Source organism: Branchiostoma floridae, chromosome 15, assembly GCF_000003815.2.
Source record: "Branchiostoma floridae strain S238N-H82 chromosome 15, Bfl_VNyyK, whole genome shotgun sequence".
In the NCBI taxonomy this organism is placed as follows: domain Eukaryota; kingdom Metazoa; phylum Chordata; class Leptocardii; order Amphioxiformes; family Branchiostomatidae; genus Branchiostoma; species Branchiostoma floridae.
In genome coordinates, this window is record NC_049993.1 from 15,489,200 (window position 1) to 15,500,311 (window position 11,112).

The window sequence follows — 11,112 nt, forward strand, 5'->3', positions numbered from 1 at the left end:
TGTGTGTTGTGAAGACGGTCTGGGACACCAGCAATCTTTTATAAAAGGATAAAGGTATCATTATTAAACCCCCCTGAGTCGTCCTGCCTCAGTCTCTCTGCAGCATGGAAACCGTCTACAAGTACAGAGGTTCCCCCGGAGTCTCCTTCCTCCAACATGTGGGACACCAGCAACCTTCAATAAAGGATAAAGGTATCATTATCAACCCCCCTGAGTCGTCCTGCCTCAGTCTCTCTGCTGGGTGGAAAACGCCTACAAGTACAGAGGCTCCCCCGGAGTCTCCTTATTTTTAGCATGTGGGACACCAGCAATCTTTAAGAGATAGAGGAAGGTGTTAAAATCATCTTTATTGCTTTTTTGGACAAGCATGCAATGACTCAATAGGTGAAATATAAGGTCATATCTATAGGCCTTTCTCACGCGGCGGACATGATAGAACGAAAACGACGCTACTGACGCACAACCGTTCCATATGGCTAAAATTGGCGACCAGGCGTGCAAGTTATCCGGTTACACTACTATACAGTATCATATAAATCGTGGGTAACTGTTACGTCCGCCGCTCTGCTTTACTCTGCAGTTTCTAAATAATCCGCTAGTCGGCATCATTGCACAACCTTTGACCCATCGGCGGCAGTTTTGAAAATTAATGGCGACCTTTGACCCATCGGCGGCAGTTTTGAAAATTAATGGCGACCAGTCAACGGTACGATCACTGCTGTGTGCCGCACTGCAAAAACGATGTACGTTACGATTCTGGCAGACACCTCTCTTTCCATTCATTTCCTGGTGACCCTGTACTCAGAAAGCAGTGGATTCGTGCCATCAGACGTGATGTTGGGCGGAGTTTTACAGTAAGCAGCGTCTGTGATATTTTGTCCATTTGATATAATTGGGCCGTTCCAAAAAATAAATGTGGGGGGTGGATTGAAGAGGTCGGATTTTACCGAGGGGGGTCAAGCAAATCTTGGATATGGATTTCGTTTGAACGGGGGGGTCGAGATAGGTCTGGATATGGGTTTTTCTACAAAAAAAGTCAAGAAAATCTGGATTTAGATACTTCTACTCCTATCTTAGTTACAGTAAGGTAAGGGCAAGGTTCTAGGATGAAAATTATGAGGGGGTAAGGCCATTCAGATGAAATAATAGGGGTATAAGAGGCATTTGGAACTTGGATGAAATAAAGGGGGGGTCGGAGCTCTCGGATGAAATTAGACGGGGGTCGAGGCACTCGGATGAAATTCAAAGGGGGGGTCAGGCTCTCGGATGAAATCCAAAGGGGGGTTGAAGCAATTGGAAAATCCGACCTCTTCAACCCCCCCCCCCCCCTCCACATCTATTTTTCACGCCAAGATGGCCGACGCGTGATTGTGATGTATAGGACACCCCCTTTTCCGGAGTCACGGGATCCAGGAGGCGTAAGTAAGGGTAAAAAGTCAAGGAATCACACATGTCTATATAAAAGGCCATGAAAACGTGTGTGGTTTAAAGGTCCAGTAGACTTAGGCGATGCAATGTTTCTTATAATTTTAAGCACGTTATAAAGCCTTATAGGATCTTTTACAGAGTTCGCTACGCATGTGCGAGGGGCAGGGATTATGGATGATATGCCAAAGGTTAAGGCCCAACAGAAGTAAACTGTCTCGTCTCGACCATTGTTTCAATTTGCTTGACAATATCCGGAACGTAATGGCGCCTGCAAAATTGTGGAATTTTACTTGGGGGGGGGGGGGGGCTTCCCCTTTGACATTTTTACCTTCGCCAAGAAGGTCATGTTATGGTTAGAAAATTTGTGTCCCAGTATATAGGTCAATCTCAAATAACTTTGGTAGCTGTGGATGGAGTGTCGCGATATTTGGTATTTGAGTTGCGGTTGCGTATAGCAAGGTTTTGTACGAAAATGGTACTGTTGGCGCTTTCTGTCATGAGTGCAGCGGGGTGAGTGTGTGTGTGTGTGTATTTGCGTACAAGATAACTTTTCACGCTGTGGATCGTTTTGCATTATATTCGGTAGTTATTTAGGGGTTTGGAAAACGACGGTAAAGTTCGATAATGGGCATCCTGGCGACAAGTTGCGGTACTGCAGCGGAGTGTCGAAGTTGGCGTTATAGTTATCCTGAAGTGTCAGGTTTACGATTTTTGGGTAGTGGATACATCTCTGGGCAGGGATTAAGTAGTGCAAATTTTGGCCTCCTGGCGGCTTGTTTTGTACTGCACCGGGCAATTTTGTCATTATCTTTGGTAGAGTATAAGTCTAGGAGGGGTTGGTGGATTTGCATTATTTTTGGTATGTACATACCTTAGGTAATGATTAAAATCCTGAAATGTATTGTATGCAAATCGGGGCTTAATTTACATGATAATTAGAAGAATGTGTAAATCCTTCAATCGACCTCTTTTCTGGACAATCAGTGCTCAGTGTCGGTAACTACATCTGTGCTCCAGGCTTGTGTAGGTCATGACATATTTGTGTCAGCAAAACATAGATGTTATTGTTGCAAACACATTGTTTATTAGTTCTCACTTTGCAAGGGCCATGTTGTTTGTTTAATTTGTGCACTATGGGAAGGGGTTTCTCCATTTTGGTGTGAAGGGGTGTTTTCCCCCTTATTTTGGTGATGCTTACTAGTATGTGGCAGGGAAAAGTGGAAGCTTGGTGGTTTGTGGCCTTTTTTAAGGCTTAAGCCATAGTGTTAGGTGAGTCTTTATGTAGGTCAACAGTATAACTGGAGATCTGATTGATGGATTTTCATGATACTTGGTATTGAGTAGCGGTCGCAGAAACAAAGGTTGAGTTTGAAAATGGTTCGCCTGGTATCTTCCGTCGGTACTGCAGCGGGCTCTGTGTGAGTGTGTGTGAGTGCGGATAACATAACTTGAGAAGCTATAAAACCTTTAAGTCATTGATAAAGGCATTCTCCATAACAACCCTTGATTGTCTGGCGAAGGTATGTGTTTCGTGGAACTCTAGTTCATTTATTTATTGGTTTAGCTGTACAGAATACACAGCCAGGGCTGCTCAACTAGCCTATCGCTATTACAAAGGGCTAACCCTGCTGACAAAAACAGAGACAATACATATGGATTTGAACAGGATACTTATCAATAACAAATTTGATATATTAACGAGAATTTCTGGCTAAAACCTGCCGAGAACGCTTCTTACACTTATTTCTTTCACAAGGCCTGTAAAAATGCATGGCTTGAAGATGCACCCTGTACATAGTCTCTACCAGACTCCGGGTAGCTGGAAAACCGTAGAAATGGAATAAATAGAGAGGAGTATAACCGGCTAGGGAACAGCACGCGACCTGCGGGCCGGCTATACTCCTCTGGCCAACTTCCCCCCTCTATATGTTCCATTTCTACAATTTTCCAGAGACCCGGAGTCTGACAGAGACCACTCTACATACGCATGCCTTTATATAATTAATTGTACACTTTCACCTACCCTGCCGGTTCGTTAAAGTGAGTGTTGTCCGTGTGCAGGGGGAGAGCCTCTGTAGTGTAGCCTGCGCCCTGTCGCTGGTCACTGGTTATAACCCAGTGTCGGCCAAAGGACGTCTCACGGACATGACTGATCCTCACCGCCGCAGCCTTGTCAAAAGAAAATTAATATGATTTTTAAAAAAAATCACTGCCTTACTTGAAGATTATATTTTTAAATAATATGTTTGTGTAGGGAATCTAATTAGGGATGTATGATTTGAGGCCTGGGTGGATTGTATTTTTGATCAGTACGTGGACGTGGGTAGGTCTTGATGACACTTAGAAAGGACTAAAATATTTGGTTAATATCTTATACAGCTTCAATGGAAGATCGTATTTTAACATCTCTAGTTCCCGTCATGATTTGTAGTGGTAGATAAACTTGGAGTAAATGGTGTGAGTTTGACCCCTTGCGGCCTTTTTATTGAACTGCAGTAGCCACTTTTGCTTCGAATTTTGCGATAAAGTTAGTCGAATATTGATGTACCGTCGTAATAAAAGATATGCAGAAACTCATTGATCGATTGTTGATATGATCAGTTGGTTATTGTGTCAAATAGGGTCCAAATTACATAATTAATTATTAAATTTTGGAGCAATTTTTTTTCAATTCTTGTTCTGTAATTCACACACGCGCGCGCGCACACACACACATACACTCACACACACACAAACACACACACACACATGCACACACAAACACACACATACAAACACACACACACAAACACACAAACACACACACAAACACACACACACACAAGCATACCAGTCACATGATATCATGTACACAGCTTCTCACAATCAGTCTGTACGAAAATAGCCTTCTTAAAAGGAAAGAAAAATATGACAAAAATTATTTTACCAACCAATGTCGCTTCCATTGTTGCAGGTGCTTCTTCAATAAAGGCGAGTCCGTATTTCAGCAGGGTGTGTAGAACCTTAGCCAGCTGCCTGTCGTTTGTGAGATAGTCCTGGTACTGGACCCTGGGAGGAGGGGAGGCTGATAGGGTTGCCGCGTCCCACAGAAAGGGGCCCATGGTCCCACAAACGTGCTTCTGGCCTTCATACGTGTTGTGAAGCAACCAGTCCAGGCCGTACTCCGACTGGTGACCATCGGGCCCTAGTGAGGCATTGAGCAAGAACTAAGCATTGATTATAGTATCACGAACATAAGGGAAAGCTGGAGCCTTGACTCATTCTCTTCGTATGGACTAGATAATAGCGTAGCTAGTTGGGTAGCCCAGGTTGTTTTTCTCTAGAGGTACCTAAGTCTCACACTGTCAGACCAAGTTAAAGAAAGCTCCTTGGTCAGACATAACGGAGAACATTTCTTTAAACAACAGTAAGACTATGGTTCGATTTGACTTGATTTATTCGGCTTTATAGAAAGAAATACAGTCAGGGCTACCCAACTAGCTAAGCTATTATCAAGGGCTGGCCCTGATAACAACCGATATACAATGACATCATAAAGTATGTCGATACATGAGGTTTTTGTTTTACTTAATAGCTAGATTTTACAGACAGGGCAATATACGGATGAGCAACTTTCAGAGAAAAAAGCTACAATAAGAGATGGAAAGAAATTCAAATTTTAAGATAATAATTTCCAGTGCTTTGTCTACAAGCGACTGTCTAGCTATTCATGCAATGCTGACTTTGATGTTAGTATTTTAATGGAAAGAAAAAAAGCAAATTGGACATCTAAATAACATAGGTTTCAGAACTATATTCTGTTGCTTTGACAATCATGTAGTACCTACATTTGATTTTTAGAGTCCCCTCTTTTACAGTGACATTCACCGGTTGGATGTTGGGGTCAATCATGACAGAATCCACCATACGCTCTTTGGTCACGTGGTTAATACTGTCTCCTGTCCTGAAAGTGTATACCAATCTTATCTACATACAAAAGAAAACAGCATGAAACACTCTACTCTATTCTATTCTTGGCAATGGTCCGTCATGCTAGCCTGGGTAACGGCGTTCTTTCCGGTTGTGGGAGGGCTGTTGTCATCGAACGAACGCTCTAGAATCCATTTCTTACTTCACTCATTGACTGCCGGCATTAGCACCAAACGGTTTGAATGTACACGTCTCCAGACGGATAGCAGGAGCAAACTACTATCCGGATGGTACCCAGACTACCGTCATGCCGTTTACTAAACCTAAAGAGAACACCGCAACAGCAATCTAGCAAAATTCAATGTCAATATCAACGTATTGACATGTGGTGACACCTGCGCATTATTTATTACCATTCTACACTCCCCTTGGAAACAAAATGGCGGCGGCCATGGACGGGAACTAACTCAATACAGATTTTATGTATATTGTATTTTTTTTATAAAGGGACACCGTATCGAGACAAAAACATGGAAGTATTATTTCTTTGTTGAAATAAAGTTCTATTCTAGATCCTAACCTGCAATGGTCCCTGAGCCAGACGTAGTTTAGCGGTAGTTTGACCCCTTTGTACTTCAGGATCAAATGGTCTTCAAACTCCAAAGTCTTTGCCTCATCAGGGATCGGATCCTCCACTGTCCTTCCATCTCTCACACCTGTAAAGGTGCTACAGAGGCAGATACTACACGGTGGTGAGCTTGTAGGAGGGGTAGACCAGCTTTGAAGCTTTCCTTCCCGCAGGCGTGCACGCTGCGAAGCAAGGAAGCCAAAAGCAGACTTCCGAGCTGATGAGTTCAAACACTGAGAGATCTTGATCGAAGAACTTGTCAACTTTCTAAGATACATTGTGGGCATTTAAAGGAGGTTCTTAGGCAGCGCTGCAACGCCTTCCTGTAACAAATGATAAAACGTGACGCTTTGTTAAGTCTTTATTCATGGTTTGGTCCATTTTGATTTTATGGATTGCATCCTAAGTAAACCCCAAAGCTAATGCAGGATGGTGAAAATATAAAAAAAGCTCCTAAACTACAGGTCTGCAAAGCTGGCATAACGAATTAAAACACATAACACAGTTTATCAACCGACAAGTCTCTATTTAGGTACATTTAGGTTATTTGAGGCCCGCCCCTTTTAACCCTGTAATATGTTACGTAATTTAAAAAAAAAGTACGTGTATCTTTCAAGTGTACGATGGATATAATCCTACCTGTAGGATAGATATTCCAGCTGTAAAGCACAAATATCACAACAGTGACAACGATTTGGGTAATGGTACACCAAAGGCGTTCATTCTGCATGACAAGTAGTCAAACCGGTCTTTTGCTTAATCCTATTGTGAGTCTGACAACAACTGACATGTCAAAGTTCATTCTCAGATACTGTAAATGCATTTAAGTTCGCGGGGATTTAATTTCTCGGTATCGGGAAAAAGGACTTTTCGCGGTGGATTTAGTTCACGGCAACACCAGAGACTGAAGTCTGATGGTGGTTTAAAGTTCTCGGTGAAGTGGTCACCGCGAAAACTGCGAACATTAATCCACCGCGAACATTTCTGCATTTACAGTATTGGGCTGGGGATATGTGCGCATTACATCTTACTTGTAAGTATTATCCGCCCCTCCCTATACTGATAATTGCATGCTACGTTGTTTCAAAGCAGTAGGCAGTTAATTCTTGTACCTAACGTCGATAACTGCATCGTCATAGCCTTGTTAGAAGTTGATTTGCTCCCGAAGGTCGCTGCAGTAAGTCCCCTTCGGACCAAGGCTAAATATGTTTTACTCAAGGCTTGTGCATACGGATAGAAAATAGGGTAAAGTATATGTTATCATGTGAAAATATAGTGAAATTAAGATTTAGCTGTTAACGGCTGGACTGACTTCTTGGCCTGAGCAAAAGTTACCCTATCTAGTAGATAAACTCTTCATAATTACTCTGACGTAGCTGCCCAGGTGGAGAAGATAGCCTTGACCATATTTGGCACATATCTAAGAAATAAAACCACTTAGTGACTAGCGATTAGGGAGTGGATGAGTTATATCATGTGGGAGGATGTGCTGTCCTCTAAAGTATTTAAGAATACCTAATTTCCAAGGCTGGATCAAGTTATGTAACAGAACAAATTTTTCGGCCTAAGAGAAATTTTATTAGTAACGGGTCACTGACAGGCTTCGACGCGGAATTAAATTATTAGTATAATTTAGGGGGAAAAAACGTATATGTTTGAGTTAATGGCATAAACCACAAAGTATTACATATATACAAAACAAATGATTCTGTTCGCGTATCGGCTACTTTGAAACGCCACACGGCGGAGGTCACATAACTGCAACCGGCTCACCCTACAAAGGCATTTGCGTTATGGAACGCATTTATACACCAGAATGTTTTTTTTTCTATTTGGTCTTGGACAGACAAGAACAATGTGGCACTGCACAAAATTTGCAACTTTTTAAACAGTACAGGAAGAAGGTAAAGATAGTTTTCTTTTACCAAATGTATGACTAAACCCAAATTGCACCATACTAGTCTAGTTTGGTAAATCAGAAAAAAGAAAAAAAAACCTTTAAATGTAAAATTTTGCTTCAAAACACTAATGATTCCCAAAAGAAGGATTCTTACACTTTGCTTATAACCCTATCTAGACCGGACTTAACTGAATCATTTCACAACTTTCGATCAATTGTACCATATAATCATGTTTTGGAGAAAAAAATGCAATCTTTTATTCTAACATGAGAAATGTAGAGGAATTCTGATATATTATAAGACAGTGAAATTGTTTGAGATAACTGAATCATTTCACAACTTTTAATGAATTCCATTATAAGAATTCATATTTTAGACTGTACCTTTCGTCACCATGTCATTTACTACATTGTAACAATGCTTTATGTTGTAGATTTTTTTTAAATTTGACTTGGGAGAAGGAAATTATGTCTTATGTATGAAGTCACTAACATGAAATTGATCGTGCACAGGTCCGCGCATGCGCGTGTGCTTGTGAAAACAGCTGGCGGAGATGGAGCTCTTCCTCCTCATCACGTCCCTGCTGCAGCACTTCACCTTCAAACTGCCAGAGGGCGCTGACAGACCGTCCACCGTAGGATTCAACGGCGCTCCCCATGCGGCCAAGAGATTCAAGCTCGTTGCTGGGCTATTGGCTGAAGACACCGCTTGACATCACGGCCAAATGCCACCTTATCAAAAGATTTGTCTTTAAGTTACTTTAACGATCCTATTTAGGCTAAGGAATTCTGGGGTTGTCTTGAAAATGCTACTTAGTGTTATCTATGAATCTTGATTTTTTTCTCTTTAGTTAGCACCTTTTTACAAGACAAAAAGTATGTTCATAATTCAATGGCGTCATGATTGCGTAATCAACCATTACAGGGCCACGCCCCTTGTTACAAAAGCCGTTCTTTTCCCTAATAATCCAAAATACAATTTTAGTATTTTTATGAAAGATGCAAATTAGTAATTTGGTTTAACGCATAAGACTGATCGCATAATAATAAAGATGTAGAATACTGGCGAGCATTATATAATTTTTCAAGAATACAATTAAATAAGGTCTTTATTCATATACATCATGCGGCAGGTATAAAGTTTATATAGTGAAATGATTTATTTTGTATTCTATTTTGTAATTTGCATGATATGTATATGATATATCTTCTTGTCTCGTCATCATTATTCACCTCTATTTTTAAACACTGCTGTTAAGAATGCGTAATCTGAATTAAATCGAGTGTTTAAAAAAAGCTCATAAAATGGCTTATTTCTTGTAAATTGGATAGGTAGGGATCGGGTATGCGCAAAAATGCATGGAAAGAGAGTTAATCAAGCAGGGGTTGGTGGATTCGCATTATTTTTAGTATGTACATACCTTAGGTAATGATTAAAATCCTGAAATGTATTGTATGCAAATCGGGGCTTAATTTACATGATAATAGAAGAATGTGTAAATCCTTCAATCGACCTCTTTTCTGGACAGTCAGTGCTCAGTGTTTAACTGCATCTGTGCTGCAGACGTGTGTAGTTCATGACATATTTGTGTCAGCAAAACATAGATGTTATTGTTGCTAACACATTGTTTATTAGTTCTCACTTTGCAAGTGCCATGTTGTTTGTTTGTGCACTATGGGAAGGGGTTTCTCCATTGTGATGTCAAGGTTACCACACGTGGAAAGCACCATGAAATCGGAAACGACATCACAAAGAGTAACCGTTACTAGACAAGTGTTATATTTTTTAATGAAAACTGCGAAGGATTCAAAACACGTTATATGGACTGTTAATGTGCTGCTGTTAGAGAGAACATTGTTTCTTACTAGAATTTAGACTATTCTGGTGTAGCTAATTACTAATCAAGCAATGCAGTCCGTTGAACTGTAAATTTGTTAAAAACATAACGTCTGTTGCGTTGCACTGTGATAAAAGTACATTTCATCATTGTTATACAGGCATATTGCTCTGAACTTTCTGACACTTCATTTTCTTCGCAAGTTTCTTAAGTATACTCTTGTGACTTTCTGTTTGAGAAGAAGTTTCACGAGTGAAAAAAAAATGTACTAAGTACTTTTACGAGGTCTTATTTCATTGCCCTTTTATATTAGGTTTCAATAGGGGAAGAAACTTTGAGGTTAGCCCAACTCACTGACAGTCTTCTCAAGGGAGCCACCATCTCAAAATTCACTCATATCTTAGTGTTATAAGACATATGCTGTCAAATGCGGACTCAACAACGTCATTTTGACGTTGTTGAATCCTAACCTGCAATGGTCTCTGAGCCAGACGTAGTTTGGCGGTAGTTTGACCCCTTTGTACTTCAGGATCAAATGGTCTTCAAACTCCAAAGTCTTTGCCTCGAAGATGGTAGCCTCCTTCGCCCTTTCCTCTCTCACACTTGTGAATGTGCGACATAGGCTGGTATTACTGTACAAAAGTGTACTTGTTGAAGGAGCTAGACGTCTTGTGAGCTTTTCTTTATGCAGACTTGCACTTTGTGACGCAAGAAAGCCGAAAGAAGTATTGCGAGCTGAGGTCAGACTCTGAGAAATTCTGGTAGAAGACCTTACCAAGCCTCTAAGATACATGGTGAAGATGATAATGCATGAAGACTTAGATGTTGCTCTCATGCAGCTTACCTTCCTGTAAGTAAGGCACTGGAATTCCAGTATTGGACTGCCGTCAGCACTCGATTTCAGTGCTGAACTCGCGGTGGGGCCTCAGTTCGCGACTGGGCCTCAGAGAGTTATACCCCCTCACATGTAGCGAAAATCGATCGGACGACAAGTCTGCGAGCTCTAAATTGACCCTGACTGGAAGGGGGGTTTTACTGTAGCAATGGTCTTTGTCAGAAGGTATATTATGTGGCCTTGTACGTGTGGTTTTGTTGTGTGATTTGATTTCATGAACGTTGCAACATCTCAGCGGATTCTTGTGTTGATTTTTGGCATGTCTTCAAGACACATCGGAGTCGAAATAAGATTAAAAAAGGCAAAACATACCTCGGAACCGTGCCGCGAACCTCTGCGTAAGTTGTCAAGCAAAGTGTCAAGAAATAGGTGGCCCTATAGGGCGATTCTAAGCCTTGATATACCGGTTTTATCAACTCTGAGCAAAAGGCTAGGCATAGTCACGTGTTCTGGCGCCATTTATAAATCTTTCTAAAGTCCGACTAATCTCATGTTGCGCCACTTTACAATTCAC

The 11,112-nt window shown here is 41.2% G+C and overlaps 1 protein-coding gene across 1 annotated transcript; it reads right to left on the minus strand.

Annotated features, from left to right (window-relative positions):
* Nucleotides 1-38: 38 nt before the first annotated feature.
* Nucleotides 39-7,192, minus strand: LOC118431537 (trimethyllysine dioxygenase, mitochondrial-like). The gene is made up of 5 exons (XM_035842777.1): nt 5,918-7,192; nt 5,256-5,371; nt 4,359-4,612; nt 3,452-3,597; nt 39-174 (listed from the first exon to the last, which is right to left on the minus strand). The coding sequence occupies exons 1-5, from the start codon at nt 6,250-6,252 to the stop codon at nt 39-41; spliced, it is 987 nt and encodes a 328-aa protein (XP_035698670.1). The 5' UTR covers nt 6,253-7,192.
* Between the last annotated feature and the right edge of the window lie 3,920 nt (nt 7,193-11,112).